The sequence below is a fragment of the Emydura macquarii genome, unplaced genomic scaffold (assembly GCF_026122565.2).
Source record: "Emydura macquarii macquarii isolate MOO-44397 ecotype Brisbane River unplaced genomic scaffold, CSIRO-AGI_Emac_v2 contig_212, whole genome shotgun sequence".
NCBI lineage: Eukaryota > Metazoa > Chordata > Testudines > Chelidae > Emydura > Emydura macquarii.
The window spans coordinates 5,709,663-5,733,895 of record NW_027130349.1 but is presented as its reverse complement, the minus strand read 5'-3'; the positions used below and the strand labels follow the sequence as shown (position 1 = coordinate 5,733,895).

Sequence of the window (24,233 nt, the reverse complement as noted above, 5' to 3'; positions counted from 1 at the left end):
GAAATGGATTACAGAGGCAGTCGGAAGTGAGTAGACTCCAGTAGGGAGCCTTGGATCTTCAGGGAAAAAGTTCTAGGTTGAAAAGGCAGATCCTTGGGAGTATGGAATTGATAGAGACTTGTGCACTTTATTTTAATAATCCCAGCTCCATGGAGGGATGTTGCTGAACGAGAGAAGAGTGTGTTTTGGGAATGTGAGAGCCCTGAAAAAGACATGGAAACTGCAGCAATGCTAATACAGAGAGACCATATGCCATGAGGGTGTGTGTGGGAGGTTCCTGGCCCATTCACAAACATTTAAATTTAATTAAATCTCGTTTGAGGACACAGTCTCTCTCTCTATTATGAATGAAAACATGTATGAAACAACTTTTTTGCACCATCAGTAGAAACACTTTGCTTGATGTATGGCTGACAGTTATCAACATCATTGTGTCCATTAAGGCTGGTGTGCTCTAGCGCAGTGGTTCTCAACCAGGGGTATGTGTATCCCTGGGGGTACGCAGAGGTTGTCCAGGGGGTATGTCAACTCATCTAGAGATCTGCCTAGTTTTACAACAGAACTAGCAAAGAGAACTAGCAAAGTCAGTACAAACTAAAATTTCATACAGACAGTGACTTGTTTATACTGCTCTATATACTATTATACAGTAAGTATCACACTGAAATGTAAGTACAATATTTATAATCTATTTGATTTATAATTATATGGTAAAAAATGAGAAAGTAAGTGATTTTTCAGTAATAGTGTGCTGTGACACCCTTGTATTTTTAATATCTGATTTTGTAAGCAAGTAGTTTTTAGTGAGGTGAAACTTATGTATGCAAGACAAATCAGACTCCTGAAAGCAGTACAGAAGTCTGGAAAGGTTGAGAGCCACTGCTCTAGTCTAGAGGCCTGGGAAAAGGAATTCTTGAGTTCTGCCAGTAATTTACCTAATTAATTGATTAGTTAATATTTGGATAGTGTTTAGAAATGTAAAACATTATTGTTGCACTTGATAATACCACAAGCAGAGAGGTTGTTTGATCCATACTATCAGATCCTGTACAATTGTAAATTGTTTTCCACTAAAAAAACCATGATAAAACTGCATAATAGAAAAATTTTAGTATAGAATTAAACCTAAATGAATAAAAGCATATAAATTATTTGGTGTGCTGAAATTAAAAACATAACTTCTTGCTTTCTGTAGTCCTCCTGTGTATCAAAGCTTCTAGTTCAGAACTGCATACAAAAAATCCTGAAACTCTGAAACGCCACCAAACACCAATACTGCACTAGAGCAGATACACTTGAATACTGATTGGACTGAAGAAACTTATGAAATCTGTAAAACATGTAATAAAAATACCTAAATGCCACTCAACAATAACTCTGAAAACATGACTGACCCTTCTGGTCTTCCACTGATCTGCCCAGCCTCCAAGGCTTTCCAGGTTGAGTTGACTTAGTCCTCCAGCTTGGTCACTTAACAGTTCCACCGTGTCCAGGGTTTCCAAAGTCCAAAAGAAACACAAATTTGACAGTTTCTAGGCTCAATCCTTGGCATGCTCTTTGTCCCTCCTGGACTCTGCAGAGTACCAAGAAAACAAACAAACATGGTAAACCTTAACCTAAATCAGTCACTGGCACTCAAACAAAGCAATCATCCTCGGTGAGGTCTACCTTCCCTGGGGGAGGATCGGAGTTCCTGGCACCAGTCAGCCTGCTCTTCCACCCAGACATCCAAAAACTGTGATGGACTCTCCCATTTTAGCTCTTTCTTCAAAGCTTGACATCTGCTTCAGGTGTCACAGCATAGGGCTGATTGTACCCCAGGCAGTCCAATAATCCTTTCCTGATGTGTGGGGGTTACACCCCATCACACTGATCCCATAATGGAATATTTGTAATTACAAAGTAATCATATATCTGTTCCTCTTAAATGAGCACCACTCTTAAATGGTTATATCCTTTATGTACCTGATCCTGCAACCGTGTGGGTAAGGAGTGATCACATATATAGGGGTGGCAGGATTGTTGGATACACATCCTCTTTCTTCTGTTTGCCTCATATCTCTGTCAGAAAAGATTTAAAATGTTCTGTAGTTACGAATCTAGATAGGGAAGAAGAACTGTCAAATTCTTTAGGAGGGAAGGAGCAAAATAGCAAAAATTGCTTCCGAATAGTGTTGAATGGCCACTAGGCCAGAAATATTACTTCAGCACATTAAACAAAGGCTACTTCTAACACATTGTGTGATATATCACACAACTTTGAAAATCCTTCAATTAAAGTTGTTCAAATCTGATGGGGGTGAGAAGAGATCAGCGGCAGAGCATGGCAGCTTGCTAACTTAACTCTACAGCTTCTCTATTAAAATGCTATCCATTATTATCCTAAATAATTACAACTAAACTAAATGTATCAACCGAAAATACATCTTGTTATGCAGTATCATTGGGGTTTTTTTTTTTTTTTTTTTTTTTAATCACACTTCTTACTTACTCCAAGTTGCTTGTATACATTGTAATCTGCTCTGACACTCTGATAGGCTCAAATAGAGATTCTGAAGTGGGGAGGGGAATGGTGAGGTTTACAGATTTCAGTTATGTGCTTTTTATTTATTGTTTTGGTGTTTGAGCCTGTCTATAGTGAGTAAAATAAATACCCCGGGTGGGCAGTGACTCTGTAAATTATACACTTCAAAGCTGTGCCTTTTGTATGCGTCTATTTGACCTGCCTCAGCCAAGCTCAAACAAACGTACCAGACAAGGGTGAATTTTGTTGGTTTTTTATATGTGTTCTAAGGGAGTGTTTATTTTGTTTCACTCCCCAAAATAATAATAATAACAATAATCAAATATTTACAAGGCAATAAATCAAATATCACCCCAAACACATCACCAAACTCATCTATTTTATCCTCACCCATATCAATTTTGCATTCAACAACAAACACTTTGTCTAAACCACGGGAACAGCCATGGGTACTATAATGGCTCTCCAAGATGCCAACCTTTTCATGGGCCAATTTGAAGAAGAATTTCTGGATAATTGAACCACAAAACCTGTCAATTGTCTGAGATACATTGATGATATTTTCATTCTCTGGACAGACAGCTTAAACTCCACATAGATTTCCACCACAACTTCAACAACCACCACCTGTTCATTAAAATCTCTCTGAAACACTCCTACAATAGCACCAATGTCCTGGACTCATGGCCAACTTCACAAATGGAATGCTACAGACAAATATATGCAAGAAACTCACAGATCACCACACCTATTTCCATAGATCCAGTAATCACTCCATATGCACCAAGAAATCTGTTATCTACAACTAAGCACTCAGATACCACAGACTATGCTCAGAGGAGGAAGTCCAGAATATACACCTCAACACATTCAAAACTGCTGTCACCAAACAAGGACACTTCACCAGAGAAGTACATTGCATCATGGAATGGGCCACCCAAATACATAAATAAATACATTAATAAAACCCCTTCTGACCACACACCCCTAGTTGTCACATACCCCATATGGGTTCCAGTGGGGGGTGGTATCATCAAACAATTACAATCCATATTCAAAGAGGCCCAATCCTGAAAGAAATCTTTCCTGATCCCCCTCTTCTGGCCATTAAACACACCCCCCCCGAGCTCTCCAAGCTCATCATCAGAAGCAAGCTCCCCACAAACCAGGACACACCAACTCAAAGTGGCACCAGACCCTGCCAGAACAACAGTGGTGTACCTCATCCAGTGCACTAAATGCCCCAATAATAACTATGTGTGTGAAACTAGACAATCACTACACTCCTGAATGAACTCACACAGGAAAATGATAAAAGACAAAAACACCATATAACATGTGGGTGAACACTATTCACAAAGCGATTGCTCTGTGTCTGACCTGTCATCTCCCATCCTCAAAGGAAACCTGCAAAACACTTTCCAAAGATGAGCCTGGGAGCTTAAATTCATAACTTTGTTAGACACTAAAAATCATGGACTGAACAGAGACACTGGATTAATGGCTTATTACAACAATCTATAACCCACTACAACTCCCCCCAGCTGCCTTTCCCTCCTATGACTGGAGGGGTATTAATGGGCCACTTCACTATGAATAGTCCCTTGTATGTATGTATGTATGTATGTTAACGACTTTCGCTAAATAATCTGTTCCACCTTGTATTCAGCTGTGACACTCTGGGTATGTCCAGACTGCAATTAAAAACCTGTGGGTAGCCCGTGCCAGCTGACTTGAACTTGTGGGGCTCAGGATAAAGGGGCTGTTTAACTGTGGTGTAGACGTTTGGGCTCTGACTGTAGCCTGGGCTCTAGGACCCTGTGAGGTGGGAGTAGCAGTGTGCCAGAAGCTATTCTTCCATACAATGTTTCTTGGTATGTGGCCAACCAAAGTCTTTTAGTAATCCTCTGATATCTTGTCAGAGATAAAAGAGAAAAGACAACTCCTTGTTCATATGTACCCAATTCCAAGAGACATTGGAGTTGTAAATAGTGGGAGGGGGAAACCTGGTGTGAACCTTCTTTATAGCTTTTTCAAAGGATCAGAGTCCAAAATTCCAAAGATACTTGCTATATTTACAATGCTCTTTGCCCTCCATTACTTAGATAACTTTTTGGCTCAATCTAACTTTAGTGGACTGAGAGGGAAGTGTACAGATTTTTCTTCAATTTTGTAAATTTGTCTCTAAATCCAGGTTATTCAGACAGATTACTCAATCTATTGTTTATCTAATCTTCTTTGTAACTAGTTGCTTTGTAAAAGTAATTAAAAGAGACCTCACTTCAATGCTCTGCTATTTTTGCTGCAAAGTGGTTATGAGACCATTGGTGGCTTTGGGGAGAATTATTGGGTTTTTGGATTAGAGAAGGTCTCCAGTTACAAAAATAGTAATCTTGGGGTTGAGGGGAGCCTGGCTAATTCCTTTAGTACTAGTTTCTTTTTTCAGAGAAAAACCAGGTGGCTACTGGAGCTGAGAGATAATCTTGAAGAAAGATGGTGGTGGTGAGTAGCAGTGTGAGAAGGGAGAGCTGGAACAGTGACAGGAGAATCGGGGTGACTGGAAAAGGAAAAGAGGTTTGTGGGAAGAATTGCTTGCAAAATGAAGAGGGGAGAAGAATCTAGTGAGGAACAGGGACTGAATGAGGGAAGAACAGGGAGAGACTGCCCAAAAGAAGCATCTGAGAGCAAATGGTTTGCAGCATGACAGGAATTTTGCAAGTCCTTTGCTCTCACTTCAATTCTGAATGGGCCACTAAATTGCTGCATAAATAAGAGATGCTTAAAGGGAAAATTAGGCTTATTCACTCTGTTTCTTTGTGATGTCTAAAGAAATCCTGTAGATATTTAACTTTAAATGAAAAGAAGGTGGCTGGACAGGGTATGCCTACAGGGGGATAAAAAAAACCCGATGGCTGGCCTGAATCAGCTGACTTGGGCTTGCAGCACAGGGCTGAAAAATTGCTGTGTAGATGTTTGGGTTTAGGCTGGAGCCTGAGCTGTGGGACCTTGCAAGGGTGGAGGACAAATTACATTCAGCATCATGTCAGCTACTTGTGATTAAATCTTGCTTAGGCCAATGTTTAATCATGTTAGGTAACATGATGCTGAACACTATTTGTACCGGTCTCTGCATCGTGTCATCTAACTTAATTGTTCGCAACCATGTTAAAACCTGGTAAAATTCTGTGGCATATACCAGGCTGAAATCAAACATGTTTGCTTGAAGTGCCCCATTCCATTGTAAGTGTTGAACTTTCTTGAGAAGGTTGTGTCTGCTACTTCCTGAGGCAAATGCTTAGCTGCAGAAATGCTATGGGCAAAGCCTCATATTCCACAATACTGTGGAACTTGCTGCAAAATCCACTGTTTGACACAGAAATGTGATCAAAATGTCATTTCTAGGCCTTGTAGCTCTGAAGATTACCTCCAAAAGGTGACCTAAGTACGAACCAATGCAGTGGTGCCATCCTGAGTTTGTAGACAGCAAGAAACAATAATTCAGAGAAGTGTGAACTCCCCCATTAGTTTGATGATTCTGAAACCCAAAGATGACAATTTGTGGCCTATAGACAATGTGGGACAGCATAAAATAATCTAAATTAGTATAAAAATAAACTGTATTGGGTATATTTCTCATATCCATATCTAATCCGATTAAAACTGCCATTTAAAAATGTATCTGAAACTGCTACAGAACTTTGAGACCTTTTACCAGATTGCCAAGGAATCTAGGGACTTTGCCATAGCATGTAGGCTAAGTATGCTATGGAGTACATGGAGCCTTGTCTATAATTACAAGTGAGTAACACTTCCATTTTAAACTCCTCTGTTTTCATTTCCTTATAAATATTGAATTTTTCCCCCTGAAAACTTGCATGCTTAAATTAAACACAGAAAAAACACTTTATAGTATTTTATAATACTTAGCTATTTTTAAAAAATCGCAAAGCAAACGGTGAAATTCTGGCTCCAGTGATGTCTACCGGAGCTTGGCCATCGACATCAGTGGAGTCAGGATTTCACACAAAGAGATTTTTTTCCACCTAAGAAATGCTTTAGATTTCCTTTTGCATGATAGCTATGTAAACTACTTATAAAACTTTTTGTGTAATCTTGAATGAAGTGTGTGTATGTGTATTTTACACGCATATAAAAAGGTTAACAGGTATGCACAGTACATAACTCATAAAAACTCAATAACGTGCACTAAGGTGTGTGTCTTAGGGAATTTCTAGGAGCATTTTTTCATAAATGCATATCCAGATAACCACACCTGGGTGTGGATGAAATCTAAGACATTTATCTATTAAAACTTACATTAATGGAATGTCGAGATTGAAACTTCAATTACTTACATCAAAACATTAAAATTAAGATTCTTGTGCATGCTTGGATTACTCAAAGTTCATCATTACTTTAACAGATGATTTCATAGCAACTAACCCATTGTTTGTCAGATATTACTTAGTATCTATATAGGCCCTGATCCAGGAAAGCCCTTATGCACATGCTTAACTTTGAGCACATGGATTTCAATAGCTATCCTCATGCACCTTAAGTAAGTGCTTAAATACCTTGCTGTACCTGGCCACTGAGCTTATATCTTCAAAGCACTTCAGAAACATTAACTAATAGATCCTGACTTTACCCTCTGATTTACATAGGTAAAGATTACTATCACTTTTACAGATGGGGAAATTGATATAGAGAAGAACTGAGTTCCTGGATACCAGTCCCCTGATTGGATCACTAGACCATGCTTCTCTCTAATTTAAGGAACTTCACTTTTTCCTGTATAAGCATAAATGCACATGTGTTTATGAAAATGTAACAAAACCCTACTGTATAATATTTGAAAGCATTTAATAGATACATAACTTTTAACTCTATTGAAATACATTGGGCTTAGGAGAACTTGTATTGCAGCACAGAGAATAAAGTAATTTACAAATAGAGAAAGCTGGTGTATGTGCTATGGTAGTGTTATATGCATATCGTAGGGTGGACTGGGCCCAGAAGGGAACTAGTCTAGGCCACTTGAACCTCATCAACAGACTCTGGAGTGGGCAGCTGGTTTCTGCAAAAAGCCAGAGGAAAATGGGAACCAGGAAAAAGAAGTTGTAGCAGTGTGAAGCTGCAGAGAGTTAGATGGTTCCTGCAGGCTGCACAGAAAGCTTCTTAAGAGTCTCGGACATCAGGGACCAAAAAATTCCAATCAAGTAGGTCTGGGAAGTCTTGGCCTGCCAAAAGCAGAGAAGAACCAGAGTGCAATTGGAAGTCTTGGATCCTCTCTAGGGAGAAGCCCAAGGACTGAGTTTGAGAGGGCAGGGGAACAAGACTCTAGCCATGGAGGGCAGGGAGTCACCTACCAAAAGCAAGAGAAAGCTACAGGTGGAAAGGCCTGGCAGAGATGCAGGGAAGAGGAGGCTTTTCACCTGGGAAAAGCCCCAGTATTGAGTGCATTGAATTAGTTATAAATAAATTAGACCCTGAAGGGAATTTCTAAAGACTCTGAACAGGTAGAGTTTATTTAAGGAGCCCTGAAGAAGAGGGTAACTGATGTAGGGTATGGCAGAGTCACCCCTGCTATGAGGAGGTGCTGGGAGGCAGCTGACCCTATTACAATGTACTAGATTGTCAGAGGACCCTTAGCTCTGATTTTTCTTTTTTTTTTCTTTTCTTTTCTTTTGTCTTGTGACTTAACATTTCAGCCTTCACACTGCATTTAGATTTTTTTTCTTGGCATATAATGTAGATCAGCCTAGCAAATGGTTATAAAATCCACTTGGCCTGGGAGAAGATCTTTGGATTCTAAATATGTTCTTTCCTGGGATGGGGCCCTAACTCCCACACCCACTCCCGAGTAGGATCATTATTCTTTATTCATTATTCTTCCCCTCAATCTGGCCCACTTTGCTTCATTTTCTGTTTACCTATTAAAAGAGCACAGCTGCAGCTGCCATCTGTTCATATATACAATGTGTGTGAGAGAGAGAGAGAACGTGAGAGAGATGGGTTTTCAGAAGGCATAGCTAAGATCAAAAGCTCTCTAGCAGTAGAGTTTCAAAGTGAATAGAAAGAAAACCATTTTAAGAATCTCATGAACCATAGTTACCTGTCTTAATGCTCAGCAGTCCTTGTGACCTTGTCTTCGCTAGCATTTTTCATACCATCTCCCACTGTTGCAGCTCATAGACTCATAGACTATAAGGTCAGAAAGAACCATTAGTCTATCATCTAGTCCAGTGTTTCTCAATTAAATTTGGCCACAGAACCCTTTTGAACTCGATAAATAATTGCGGAACCCCCCCAAACTCTTAACAGTATTTTTACATATGGGGCCAAAAAAAGTTGAAATAAGCAAATTATATAACAAATTTCAAACAACTGGGTCAGCATTTCTCACTTACATTTTCCGTACACTTGATACTCTCCGCCGAAAAATCCAGCACGTCATCCCTTTTTCGGCGGCACGGAGAACACCTGCTCTCTGAGGCGGAGACCAGCTGATCGGCGGCGCGGAGAACAGCTGCTCTCTGCGGCGGAGAACAGCTGCTCTCTGTGGCGGAGAACAGCTGATCGGTGGCGCAGAGAACAGCTGCTCGCGGATCCCCAATTGAGAAACACTGATCTAGTCTGACCTCCTGCACAACGCAGGCCACAGAACCTCACCCACCCATTCCTGTAATAAACCCCTAACCTAAGACTGAGTTATTGAAGTCCTCAAATAATTATTTAAAGACTTCCAGGTACAGAGAATCCACCATGTGACCCATGTCCCATGCCGCAGAGGAAGGTGAAACCCCCCTAGGGCCTCTGCCAATCTGCCGTGGGGGAAAATTCCTTCCTGACCCCAAACATGGCGATCAGTTAAACCCTGAGAAAATGGGCAAGATTCACCAGCCAGACACTGGGGTGGTAAAGGTGACAGCGCTACAGTGGACAGGCTGGTGTTTTAGGCCCAAATTACCTGTGTAACTTTAAGAACATCAGTAGTCATTTGATTCTGGTGGCACTACTCACATGCTTAAAGTTAAGCATATGCTTAAATACCCTGCTAAATTGGGGATTTAGCATCTTTTCATCGAGATCAAATTAGATGACTTTGTGGTTAAAAAGCCAAGAGCCTGTCTATACTGTGAGAGATTTAAGAAAATGCTCATGTAGACAAGGACTCAGAATTTGTCCATATTAATTACATTGCATTTTGTGGCCACCTGCTATGGCCAGAAAAATAGCAGCTCCTTTTATGGCCATTTTTAACTGACTACACTGTAAATGACTGTGACTTTAGTTTGTGTGGAAAGGAGCAGGATTAGTCAGGCAGGTATTCTTACACTGAGGTTTGAAACGGTGTAATCATAGTTTGTCCTTGCCACCGACTGAGATACTGTTCCTTTATAATAAGAGAAATGTATTTTGCCATATCATTTAGCATTTACATAGTGCTTTTAATTCATAGATCTCAAATTACTTCACAAAGGTAGAAAAGCATTATTAGCCCCCATTTCATGGGAAAACTGAGGCAGATAGTGTCAACATGACTTGTCCAATGTCTTATGCAACAGGGAATAGAAACCAGGTCTCCTGACTCCATGACTGGTTTATCTTTAAGTGAAATGCTCTGTCTGTGTGATTCTCTCTGTCTCTTAATTACAGCACAAGTATGTTACTTATTCCATAAGTAGAATGGCATGGAACCTCATTTTTCCCCATTTTCTTTTTCTTGTAGAGAATGTGCTGTCTATATAAGCAAAAGACAGAAGTGAATTGGGAATTCAGGATTACACATCCAGGATCAAAGGACTGCAACTTTAAACTGGCCACTTGGCAGACCATGTTAAGTCCTTCCCCTGAGCACTGTTACTGGGGGAGGGGAAGGATGAGGTTAGCTTGGTGTTCACTGGAGACCGTGTAGTACATTTCATCCTGTCAAATACCTCTAAATGATTAGCCCCATCACTAGTGTGATGACATATGCTCTGCCATCTTTTGCCATATTTCCAGCCAGCTAAAAAGCCTCTATCCTTCCAGGTCCCCAAGAATTTAATTTTGCTCTACAGTAGAAGGAGATGGTGTCCCTGTATTTTATCCTCTGCCCAGTGGCTCAGTCCTTCCTGAAGAAAAGGAGAAGGCAAGACTTCTTGGGGAGGAAACAAAGGCATGGGAAGTGGGACAAAATCTTAAAAATAGACAAGAGGGGATGAAATGTCTGTTGTTCTTAAAAACTTTCAGTGATATCAGTAATGTGTTGTTTTAAAAAAAGCTTAGTGTATTTTATGAGAACTTGTTTAAATCACCAACCATTTTTAAAACCTTCTAATTCTACTGAAGCTGGGAAAAATTCTTGCATGCTTCCAGTGGTGTTAATTATTGCTGAAGTGTTTTAAGAAAATTGGGAAGATATGAAAACGCTCTATTGACTATCAAGCTAGTAAACTAAAATGTAAGGAAGAGTGTGAAACTGAAACCAAGTGTAACAGTTAAATATATGCTTATCATAGCTTTTATGACCACAGGAAGGCCTGAGGAACGATGAGTCCACTGTACTTTAAATCACAGGTGAACAAAATGTGGCCCATGGAGGAAGCCTCTGCGGTTGGTCCTGCTTTGAGCAGGGGGTTGTACTAGATGACCTCCTGAGGTCTCTTCCAACCCTAATCTTCTAGGATTCTATGATTCTAAGATGAAGGCTGCCCTACAGCTGGTTGAAATTTTTAATTCAAAACATTTTTATTGAAAAAATGCCCATTTCTGATTAAATTTTTTTTAGTTTGTTATCAAAAACTAAAAATGTAGCTGGGCAAAAATTTTCATCTGATCCACCAAAATCTTTCAATGGTGGTTTTTTTTTTGACAATCCAATCCCCACGCTCAAACAAAAGAATTGGTAGAGAGTCTTTGGCAAAAACAGTTTTTGCTTTGTATCAAATTTTGTCATGGGAATTTATTTCCCTTACTGAGCTTTAGGCTTCCCTGAATTCTTAACATGGAGATGGGGCCTACAGAGACTGCAGGTCCCAGTTTTTGCAATGTTCCATTTTGATCTAAGTAGCCAGGATACTTGCACTAAGAGCATTGTACGCTTCTGTGTGTTTCCTGCTGCCCCTTCTGTCTCAGTCAGAATTGTCACTCAGACAGCTAGTCTCAGTTCAGGGCCCTGGGGATTATCTTTGATGCAATCTTATTTATTTACAAGGAACATACAAAACCCTGCTTCTCTGAATGCAGAAGGAAACAAAGGCAAAAGGACTAGTTTCTTAGCTTACAGACCCAAGAGGCTTCTCGGCTAGTGCCCCCAACCCTGAACCTTTCTAGATTTTTCTCAGGGTCACCCCATTTTACAGGTTTGTTTTCTTCAGGCTGTTTCTATCTCTCTCTGGTTCTATCTTCCCTCACATATACTTACCTGAAACAATACTTGGCAACCCTCACCTCCTCTGGCCACATATAAGCCAAAACTCCTGGTTAGGTTTTAGATGGGGATTATGATTAATTTATCCTGAGCTATGTTAATTCAGGGGTGCATTCACACCCCTCAATCTCAGTGGCTCAAACAATAAGAAGGTTTCATCAAGCTCATAACATTTCTATAGGCTGCATCTGTGTATTTAAGACAGGACAGCTACAATCTATTCCATTGTATGTCTTTTAGCTCTTGCGTAGTTGTCTGCACCCCTCAGTGGGACAAAGTCTAGGCATTTCTGCTTTCTACAGATAGTGGTAATTGACTGCAGTGACACTAATCATGTAACCAAGGACTACTCAAAATGTGTTTGAAGGATCAGGCTCAATGCTTCTAAAAATGTAATAATTGTTTTTATAGGTGTTCCTTAAAACTGAAGCCTGTCCAAAACTTAATTGGGAGACTAAACACATTTTCTTTATAAAGTGTAACACGTAAGGCCAGAGTCTCACCTAAAATCCACACATACATAGCTCCAGAAAACAGAATAATCAAAGCTAACAGGAATGTCTGCATTAAACTGTGCCTTTGAAAGGGCACTGCTTTTCTACAGAAGGTTTACTGGATAAGATGTGATATCTAATGTATTTGTACTTACTGAGCCCCAAAATGAAGCCTGGATTTGACAAAAAAATCAGAAGTTTTCACCTTGCAATACTTAGTCACATAATCCTATCCAAAATCAACATACCAGGAGAATATTTCATGCACTGGATGGTATAAATTATACTTGGGAGCTTCCTCAGATGTTATAGTCTTTGTCTGTTTGCATGTACATTTATAAATCTTTCCGCTAACTCAGCCTGCAAAATGTTTCACTAAGGGGGGATATTCATTGCAGCCACTTTACAATGGTTGTATTGCTAAGGAGCCTGGGGGAGGGCAGGAGATTTAGGGTCTAAAGAGAGAGGTTTTGTGCTTCCTGGGAAATTGGTGAGATTTAGGGGCTAAACCTGGAGGAACCATGGAGAGTTTGTCCCCTGCAATTTTTTCCAGAGGTGTTTTTTCTCCCACATAATAATAATTCATGTGTGCCATCTACTGGGTGGAATCTGAACTGTCCAACAAACTGCCATAGAAAATTTTACTCTAGTTACAGTAACAACAGGTGCTTTTGGAGCTGGAGGGTCTGAATTCTATTTTCTCTCCCCAAAGTCACTGTGGCTATTATATGTAGAAATATGTTAACCAGAAAGTTCTAGGTGGTCACAAATGTTATGGTGGCTACAATATAGTTACTAATTAACTGGATTTTCCAAAAACATTTTATTATGGTTTTAAGATATTATTTATTCTATACACATGCATGTCACTTTACATATCAATATATAAAAAGTAGCTGCCCCATGGAGCTTACGATATAAATTGGACAGGTGACGTCAACAAATGATCAACAAACCATGGCACTGAGTGTAGCTTTAAGAAGACTCAACAGAGGAAGGGGAAGGGAATATTTTTTCGGAGAACATTATTTTTCAGTGAAAACCAATCCCTTAGTAGTTCTGTGTCATATTTTTCTTTCTTTGATACCAGTCAGAGGAGAGATCATTACAGCTGAGATTTGTAATGGAACACTAACCAAAAAAGTGAATTTTGAGAAGGAATTTGAAGGTTATTTGGCTCTTGGAGAGATGGGGGCTATTCAAGGACCTGACTTGGAAAGAAAGAAGGGAAAAGTGGGGACAAAGCAGGACATGAAAAAGGAAATAAAAGGGAATAAGAACAAAAATGTGAGCAGGATGGGGATGTACATAAGACCTTGAATAAAGGATGAAAAATCTGAATTTGATGCAAAAAGAAACAGAAAGTGACTGAAGTGACATTTTCATAGACATTTGAGATTCAGCATTTTGTTTAGTGTGGGAAGAGATGCAATTAAGCCGTAAGGGAGAAGGTTGAAGTAGCCCTTATTCTGTTTCCAGTCAAAAGTATTGACTCCTGTTTTTCACAGGATAAGTGCATTTGGCATAGTTTCAGTTGTCCGTTGTAGCTCATAACAGGGTATCTGGCCCCTTAAATGAAACTGGGCCCAGTTCTCCTGTTCCATTCCAAGTGCACTGTAGTTTGGTGAAATGGGCTGACCTTAGGAGTTACAAATGAGAGTTAGCCCAAAGGCAAGGGAAAGTCCAGAACCCTGAGTCTAGAGAGAAAGTCAGAGCTCAGAAGAACAGAGCTGGGCTGAGAGCTTCAAGGAGTGGATGCCCCTTAAGGAGGGAGTGGTGAGAGCTCTCTAGTTGAGCAGTGGAGCCAAATCAGGCTGGTGAAAGCAGAAGGAAGCTAAGGGGTCATCTACAAACTTCCCTAGGCCAGAGAGGGCCAAAGGCTGAGAGTAGTAGAGGGAGATGCATGAGCCAGAGAGATGCTCTAAGATGCCAGAGAGATCAGAGATGCCTGAGATGCCAGAGAGATGCTCTGAGCCAGAGAGATGAAGCTGGTGATCCCGAGGGGCTGAAGGCTGGGGATAATAAGATCAAGGGTGAGCCTGCTGATGTCTCCTGGCAAGAGATAGAGCCAAACCTGAGAATGAAGCAGGGCAGAGATGCACCCCAGCTAGGGGGATTGGGGTGAGAGGTGGTAAGAGATGCAACTGTGTACCTGAGAGTCTAGGTGGGGTGAGATACAGGAGCTGTACCAGAGAGCTGGGGCATGGTGAGAAACGGTAGAGCCTGGTGTGTTGTTAGACTGTTGGGCCTTGAGAGACTGAATGTAGTGTTTGGACTGCTGGGGAATTCTGGACTATGGTTGTGGGACTTTTTAAATTAACCTTCCTAAAGGTTATTTATATTTGGAAAGCTTGTGTGGAGTTACTGGGGACTCTGAAAGAGGAAAATAGAGGCTGGGGCTGCTGGCAGGGTCACCCTGAGGCCATGAGGGGGCACCCTGTAGGCCACTGCCCTAAGACTGGTCTCTATCTAGGTCTGTTCTCTTGTCCTCATGATTGCTGAGACATCATGATGCCTGTTACCTCCCAGGGCTCCTCACACTGCTTCTACACCGGTCATATTTAATTATGTGCTGTGGCTAGCTCATTCCTAGAAACCAGAATTTGTCCATAGTTTTTGCAGCTTAATCCTGTCAATCCAATAATTGTATTTTCAAAACAAAACAAAACAAAAAAGCCACCACGTCAGTTCTTGATTTAATATGAGTACTTGTCTTTTCAGGACCAGGATTTGGAAGGGACATTATATATTTAAAAGCACTGAACTTATCTCGCTCAGGCACAAGGAAGACCTCCTCAACCATTTTAGTCAAAGGGTAATGAAAATAGATCACCCTCAGCAAGGAACACCACCTGTACACTTGCTGATAATCAAAATCTAAAAAGAAGAATGAGAGAGATGAGAAAATTATGACCCTAGAGCCATTAATGGATCCTCATTACACCAAACACCCACAATTGGAAAGAGAAAATGTTCTGGTAATTTTGCCATTTACGACTCTTGTGTACCATTCTGGCTGAATGGCTCCAAAATGCCACATACTAATATAATAAGCTTTGTATAAGTAAAATTCACTCTCAACCTAAAGATGCACAAGCAATTTAACAATTACACACCTTCCTGTCATGATATGTGTTAATCTTTTGAGGCTTCCACTGCAGAAGTAAAAATCAGATTCTGTGGTAGGGAGTGGATGCACACAAGGCATGTTTTCATATTAAAGAAACTATTCCTTATGAGCAAACATTTTGAAGTCTTAGTATGGTAACACAGGAAACAGTAATTAATGGAATTAATGCTTTGGTCATTTAGAAGTTTTGTGTCACTACTGTGCTATACTATGAGAAAGCTGTATGCAAGAAAAGTCAGGAAATGCTTTCATGAGTTCTTCCACCTCCGGCATGTAAAGGAAGTAAAGAAAGGGAAATAACCTAGTTATAAGGGAAGCACAGCTATCTTTTAGCAGTTATTTCTCTCTTCTGCCTAATCACATCTCTCTTTCAAATCCTGCCTAGGATGCTTAATACTCAGCATAGCACATCCTTGTAAGGACAAACAAGAACAATGAGATAACATCAGAGAGTCTTTTTTTAGTTATGCCTTCTGTCAATCATGATATGATTTCTTATTAGAATAGACAGGGAAAACATTATTTAAGATGGATAAATATGAACCTGACATGTGGAATTAAAGGAAACCCAAGAATAATCTAGAGTGAAATATGTTTGGGGGGTTAGATTTAGTAAGAGCCATATTCTAGATCTTTGTGGAAAGTCTGGGTTTTGTGCAGGGGAACTTCATGTGGGGCTAGAACTCCGTGAGGGTATGTACTCCTTGCCCCTCAGTGTCTGACCCACATAACTACTATGATAGCTTATGGGCTGCAGTAGTGCCTGCCTGCTGCATCCCCACCTATGTGGGGCTTACAGAGGCACTAGCTCCATTGCATTCTCTGTCCTACCACTCCTCCATCACACACACAACTCCACATTCTACACTGCTGCAGAGCTAGGAGAACTACATAGTGAGCATGGAATATGTAGAATCCTATCTGACCACACCTTGGTCTACTCTGAGTGCATAACAGAGCTGCAGAGGTTATGTTGCAGTTAGGGATTTGGCCTTAAATATGCATGGAAATTCTGGTGGGTGTTCAACATTAAAGCTATGGTGAAGTGTTCCTGCTACTGGGAAGGACAGAGACCTAAGCCAAACAAAGCTAATGAATGTTTTGTTTAGTGGGTTGTCATGCTCTTCCTTGCCTGCGTGAATCTATTAGACTTGCCATAAAACATGAGTCAGAAAAAAATGGATGCTTCAAGCTCATGAAATGTAAACATTTTGTGAGCTTGTAATCAAGCATCCGTGAGAAAATTAAATTTAATCTTTTCATTGTGATGATCTGATATAATCTTCATCATCTCTCTATTTTAATCTTGTGTTGAACATGAATTTCCTGGTGTGGAAGGTGATATCAGTTCAAAGCCACTAAATGTCTGAAAGAAAGGAGGAAACAATATGTTTGTATTCCTGACACCAATATTGTGATACAAAAGACAATTCCTACACCTGTGTGCTGTGATGTTAAAGGAGAGTGGGTCTTCATAGCCTTCTATATTTCTTTAATGAAGTGTGTTAACCTCACCCAACTAAATCCATAGCTCCCAAATGCTCTGGGGGTGAAACTTCTGGCTGAAATAAGTATAGCTGCAGAGGCAGATGCTGGCAAGGTTGAAGCTGGCTGCCATGCTCCCAAAATCATCTGGATAATCTCCTAAGGAAATGCAGGGCTGTGGGGGGAACATTACAAATATGCAGCAGGGTGTGCATGGCATCTCAATTGTTATGACTGTGTATTGCAATAAAAACGAGAGTCCTGTGGCACTTTAAAGACTAACAAATTTAATTTTTTTTTACTAACAAATTCGTATTGCAATAGTGGCTACAGGCCCCGCTGTGGGGATGAGGCCTCTCACAACCCGCAGCAGATGAAAAGCTCCCCAGAGAGCAGGGGATGATACGGTCTCAAAGGGGGTGGTTGGTGGTGCCCATCCTGATGATAGACAGAAGCCAGTGCCTGGGGTCAGGGCCATGCGGTTGCGCCCGCAACGCCGTGTGCAATGCACGACTCCTCTCCCTAGGTGGCGCTGAAGAGCCTCCCTCTCCTGCCTGGCACCGTTCTCCTTTCGCCCACTGGGGGGCTTCAGATGCGCAGGTGCCGCGAGGGGGGGGGCTGGCCACAGGACAGGAGGCGCATGCGCCGTGTGTTCCCGGCGGCCAGCGCCGGCCCAGACAGTGGAGGATGAGGCGGCGGCGGTGGTGGGCTCCTTGTCTCCCGGTCGCCGCGGTGCCCGGATGTAGCGGATGAGGAGGCGCCGCCAGGCTGGTTCCGGCCCCCGCGACGTGTAGAGGGCGGGCGAGCGAGTGAGCGGCTCGAGCCGGGAGCGCTCAGCGCGGGGCGGGGGAGGAGATCCGGAGCCGGAGCCTGCGCCGCCTTCTCCGCCCTCCTCCCCCCGGCGCCCTGCAGAGCGACCGGCCGGCTGGCCCCGCGCCCCTCCCCCCGCGCAGCCCCCCGCGGAGACGCTGCCCGTGGCCGGGCCTACCCCGGGCCCCCCGCCTCCTTCCGCCCGGCCCGTGCCCGCGGGGCGGCCCCGGCATGAGCGGCGCCCGGAACAACCGCGTGATGGTGGAGGGGGTCGGGGCCCGGGTGGTGCGGGGCCCGGACTGGAAGTGGGGGAAGCAGGACGGCGGCGAGGGCCACGTGGGCACCGTGCGCAGCTTCGAGAGCCCCGAGGAGGTGGTGGTGGTTTGGGACAACGGCACCGCCGCCAACTACCGCTGCTCCGGGGCCTACGACCTGCGCATCCTGGACAGCGCCCCCACCGGTAAGGGGCGCCCGGGGCTTGGCGGGGCGGGACACTTTACTTCCCCCCTCTCCCCTCTTCACTCTATTTGGCAGGGGGCGAGAGGGGCTGCTGGGGCCCTCGGTGAGAGCGGCGGGGGCTGTGGACTAGGCCGGGGGTCTCTCCCTCCTTCCCCTGCTCAGGGTACAAAATCCGAGTCACTGGGATGAACCTCAGCCACAGCGGGTTGTAGGCTGGGTATCGCTGTAGGGGAAAGGAGGAGCCTGGAGGCCTCCGTCTGTTGTGTGGACTTTTAAATCTTGATGAGCTAAAGCCTTAGTAAATGTACAGTAGGGAACAGATCCTCAGGAATGGGTGGGGTTGGAGGGAGACGGGGGGGTCACCCAAGATTTCTTTCCTCTTTACTTTTTATTATGAAAACGTTTCTCAGTCACTTTGAATGGAGGGGCAGCAAGATGTCTGGCAGCAGCTCTTTGTTAGAGCCAAAGAAATCATCTTATTTAAAAAAAAATCTTATTTACATTACCCTTTATTTCTACTATTAAAAGGGCCATAAAATGTTAACAGTGAAGTAAATTTTAAAAACTTAACTATTTGTTTATGCTTTGAATTCACTCAGTTTAGACAATGAATATAGAGCCATTGGCTTAATTCTTATGTTCACTTGAGTGAAGGGTTTTTGTGTGTAGACAGGATTCAGGTTAACTCTGCAGTGAAGACAAGCTCAAAATAGGTTTCATATGTTTCTGGAGATGTATAATTACCTCTTATGCTTTATTATAATATATAATAAAATTGACCTATTTTACATTCCAGCATTCCTAACAGGATAATATACCACGAAAATAAGTGCATTATAATACCTAGCTAGATGAATAAAAATATAATTCCTTTTATGATTTTTGGTTTTCTTAAAATATTGAAATTCATCTTGATTAATGCATAGGAACCTTGAAATGAAATTGCTTGTCCTGCTTGTGCTTCAGGGTGCGCACGCGCACACACACACAAATTCAGTTGGTTTTTAAATAGCTACAAGAGTGTAAGCTCAGTTTTATAATTATGCCTTGTTTTGAATACTTAATAAAAATAATTCTCAGTAATACACAATGTGCATTTGTTTCCATTGTTAGAACTTCATAGTTTTTCTACCAGACTGCCACAGAATCTATGGACTTTGCCACAGAATGTATGTATAATCAGTTCTGTTGATTTGAAGTTCTTGAAGCCAAAATCTGTTCCTGCTATCAATCATAAAGGAACAGGCCTATGAACAGACATAGATTTCCAAAACAATTGAGTTCTTTTTCCAAGGAAAGTGTGTTTTTACCAAAAATGTGTTAGTTATATATAAAACAACAAATCTAATAATTTGATTTCACTACTCATAGGCCTGTGCACTTGTTTTGCTAGTTGTCAGAATATGGCATTTTGAAGGCACAGAGTAATTGACAAATGCTATTTGTATTTTAAAATTACTTGATTTTAAATGTTTGGCATAGTAATTGTAGGCTGTAATCACTAGTGCAAGACCATATTAATGCTTCATAAGTATCAAATCTTGCAATACCCTAGCATTTTTGGCCTGTCTTGGTTAAAATGAAAGTTGTCTTGCTAGGTTATGGGGGAAAATGAGGCTTTTATTTCTAAACCAGTAATCTTACTTCAGGGTAACATTGCTTACTAAAACTCAGTGTTGTCTGAAGATTGTTCAGTGACTTCTGAAATGAAGTTCTTAGTCCATGTCTGCCAAACCAGAGTCTCAGCTAGAAGTTTGCATCTCAAAGTTGAGCTATGATGAGGTAGTTTTGGGAACCATGCTGTTGCTCTGTGTGTACTTCTTTGTTTTATGGATAAATAGAGATGTAGGCCCACTCTTGATATGTTTATAGGCAGATCTTGTGCCATCATGGAGATCCAGTTGGTCTTGGGTGCTGGTATAACATCTGATTTTTAACCATTAGATGTTTAAATGGCAAAGAACAAATGTGCGCCTTGACTGGTCTCAGAGGAAGCATTTTTGTTTTAGCTGTGTTTCCAGTCATGGTGATATTTCACTACATATAGTGCATAGTATTTATATTTTCAAGTTTGCTATTAATCACAGTTTTCTTCCACAAAAATGTTTCTGTTAAAAAAGGAACAGGAAATATACATACATCTTAACTACAAAAATCTCAAAACCACTTTCAGAAATTCTTTAGTGCTAATATAAGGCAAAAATATCACTGATTAATCTGTGATCTGTCAAAGTTATAAAGTGAGTTTCTGCTTCTCTTGTGAATAGGCACATGGTTAATACAAATAATGTACTGGTTTAAAATGTCAGGCTTCATTAAAAATATCTAACTTCGAGAGTCACATTCCATATTTGTTTACACCTGTTTTAATAGTTAAGTCCTGGCATAAGTATTTTATAATTTCAGTTGAAACTTTATTTCTATTTAAGCGAACAATAGAACATGTTTTATATTGATGTAGTAACTGACAATTTGGTTCAACCAAAGAGAAAAATTGTGGATTGCCAAGATATTTGAGGTTCATCATGTCACCATGTGTTTGGTTATATTTCTTCTGTATTAACTGACCAGATGAACACAGATGATGGTATAATTCCATAAATGTTTACATTTACCAAAACACTGGGTTTTTTGTTTAAGCTAATTTCCCCATTTCTTGGAAAATTAATTTTTTTTTTTTAAAGTCCTACCTCTCTTTACCTCCCTGCCTGTATCATTTCTCCTTGGTTTGGCTGGTTAGTATCTGGCATGGTGTGGAGGTGGGGTGCATATTATCCCAGACTTCTCTAGAGTAGTCATTTGTAGCTCATCTTTAATTAAAAATGACATTCTCTTACCCTCCCATTTTTCCTAGATCACTGTTTCCCAAGGAGTATAGCCTCTTGGTGATTACTTCTTTCAGTATTGCACTAAACAAGATTCAATCTTGAATGTAGAGGGGGTTTTACTGAGTTAGGGATATAAAAAGAAAGAGGAAATAATCTCTGAAGAGAGGCTGATTTAGATAACCAAGGAATTTAAACAGTTGTGGGGGGGTGGGAGAAGATATTTTCCACCAGGTCCCTTTGCAGTAGGGATGACATAAGAGAATAGAATAGGAAGTTGTTACAGCTGTTGTAGACTTGACAAAGTGAATAAAAGTGAGTCCTTTTTTGCTTGTAGATTGGAAAGTGTCTTTGCATTAGGACCTCAGAGTAGGAAATAATGAGTTGGGCACCTCTGAGTTCTTTTTAACCATTTAATGTAGTGGGAAAGAAGCAGAAAGGAACTGTCTTGTAACTGAGCAGTAGCTGTAGCCATGTGTCACTGTGAAAAAGCATATAAAACACAACTCTGGCTAAAAGGAGAGGAGATTCTCCCACTGATGAGAGAGGCTACATAGCAACACATACATGAAAAGGTCTTGTGCCCGCGCTCAAGTTAAGAGATCATAAGACAAGTGATGAACGGATTTGCTAAAAGAGGACACTCCTGGTTTCCCTGCAAAATGTAAATACCTATTTTTGCTTGATCAGCTAGTTGTGTTGCTGGCTTTTTGTGCTGGGAACTGTTGGCTTTAATTTTTTCCTTGCTAACTTATGCAAATGTGCATTTTCTACATCTTCCCTTCCACTTTTCCATTAACCAAAATTTATTTTGCTAGCAAAGGTCATTCAATTTGATGCTAAGGTTGTTGCTACCAGTATGACATTATATTCATGGTTGAGCCACAAAACACCCCACAACCTTTTTCAGATGCTCGTAACATTCATATTTGTTACTAAAAAGATTTTCTGTTTAGTCTGTCTGAAGGTATATTTTTTTTTTATCAAGTTTAAGCAAAAGCCCTTCAACTATTTGAACCATATGGAAGTGAAACATACACTTTTCCTGCTTAAAATTTCCAGCTACTTTTGAACAGGGATAAGTCAAAATAGCTGGTTCAAAAATAGAAAGTTGGCCTGGACTTGGTCCTCCGTGAAGACTAGTGCCTTTTATGTGAATTTCCTTAATGCCTGAAGGGTCTGATATGCCACACACCAATAATAATAAAAACGTAGGCTGCATCCCATTGGAGAGCTGTCATTTCTTTTAGTGCTGATCATTTGATCCAGCCCTGATAATTCATTAGGTATTGGACTTTAAAACTGAAGCCACCCCAGTCTGCTCTTTGGGCTGCTGTACAGCCTGGAATCTCCATGACAATGTGTGCTGCAGCCCTTGAACCTGACATGCCTTCTATACCAGAACATGCAAGAGGGTTCTCAGAAGGCAGTCTTTTAGCTGTTTTCCATTGTTCCTGGGCTGGGGTAATCTTCACACATAAGCTTAGAAGTTGCCAGATATCTTTATAAGCCAAGACTGATAAAAGATGGGGTGAGAGGATACTTGTCGGGGAGCAGTGGCCTGATGGGAAGGCAGTTCTTTTCCTCCCTTTTACGGTCCCCTTCCCCAAGCTGCTGGTAAAAGGAGTACTGGTTCCTACCACAGTGGCCACTTTGTACTTTGCATGGGGGTTCCATCTTTCAAATCAGCATCTAGCTAGGCTGATAATTTGAAGTCCTCACTCCAAAACCCACTGTCCCTTCTGGACAAGAGGAGGAACATTTTCTTTTTTTATCTGTTTCCTCTTTGTCAGAGATGCCAGGCTGTCTTAAGGCTGGGTAGCTGTGGGAGTATTCTCTGCTACTCTAACCCTCCTCTAGCATCCATTTTTGCATTGTCCTGACCATTTCGTGTATGTTCTCTGGTGCTTATGACTTTCCTAAACAGCAGCAGAGTGAAGCTGACCTGATTCTTGTCCATTTCAGTGCTGTCCACACTTTCAGGCCTGCTTGGTTCTTACACTGCTGTAGCTTGGCAAAGATATGAGCATATGGAGAGGCTTTGGAGTTCTCTTTTGGCAGACTTAGGAAGACAACACTCCAGCAGTTTGCATTTGGTTCAGGTTTGGCAAGTTACCTTAGTAACCAGAAGGGCTAGAAATGTAATTTTTAAAAAATCAAAGCATAGATTCTACTGAAATAATGCCACTTGTCTAGGAGAGCTTTCTGCTCATCACAGGCAAGTACATTTTTCAAACTGTGGTTAAAAATGTAGATGGACAGAATTTAAGCTCCTTCATCATCCTATGGATGTTAAATATAAATCACATTAAAGCATAGACTGTTAGATCTTTAACATAAACTGTCACTGGCAGAATAGTTGTTACAGTTCCTTATTGTATGCGATCCATTGACAGAGAATTAACCTGACAGCTAAAACTTCCCAAGAGACTAGTATTTTTTGATGAGGATTTCTGAAAATTTAATCTGTAGAAGTTAAAGGAAACTTAATTACCTTTCCTCTTAGTTGGATCTCTATATTAAGTATATAGCTGGAAAAAAATAAACACGGTCAGTAATAATTATGTAATGGATGAGAAGAGAAGGACCTTTCAGCTATGGACAAGCAACCAGAAAGATGAAGAAAAAGTCTCCAAATCTCTTTCGCCATCCATAATTCCTTCATTGGCATTGGCTAATATGGTTGTCCTACCCTGCTTGCTTATGTATATTTTGATAACATATTTACTTAATTTTGGTGCGCAATAAAGATCTAAATAGTATTTTTAAAAATCATACTAGTGTCACATTCTTGTTTTCATAGGCATAAAGCATGATGGAACTATGTGTGACACTTGTCGCCAGCAACCAATCATTGGTATCAGATGGAAATGTGCTGAATGCACAAATTATGACTTGTGCACAGTCTGTTATCATGGGGACAAACATCACTTGAGGCATCGTTTTTATAGAATAACCACACCAGGAAGTGAAAGGTAAAATGTGTGGTTTTTTCCTGGAAGGGGGGGGAAGAAATCTAAGGTTCTGCTTAAATTAAATATATACTTTATCTGCCAACATTCTCAGGCTTCATGCCATCATGGCTTTTAGG

The 24,233-nt window shown here is 41.1% G+C and overlaps 1 protein-coding gene across 4 annotated transcripts in view; it reads left to right on the top strand.

Moving 5' to 3' along the window:
• Positions 1 to 17,679: 17,679 nt before the first annotated feature.
• MIB1 (MIB E3 ubiquitin protein ligase 1) overlaps positions 17,680 to 24,233 on the top strand; it is a 115,734-nt gene continuing 109,180 nt past the window's right edge. For all 4 annotated transcript variants that reach the window (XM_067546785.1, XM_067546777.1, XM_067546793.1 and 1 more), the window contains exons 1-2: positions 17,680 to 18,318; positions 23,946 to 24,117. In XM_067546785.1, the coding sequence (XP_067402886.1) occupies positions 18,090 to 18,318; positions 23,946 to 24,117 (401 nt within the window). In that variant the 5' untranslated portion in view covers positions 17,680 to 18,089. The remainder of the gene's footprint in view (positions 18,319 to 23,945; positions 24,118 to 24,233) is intronic.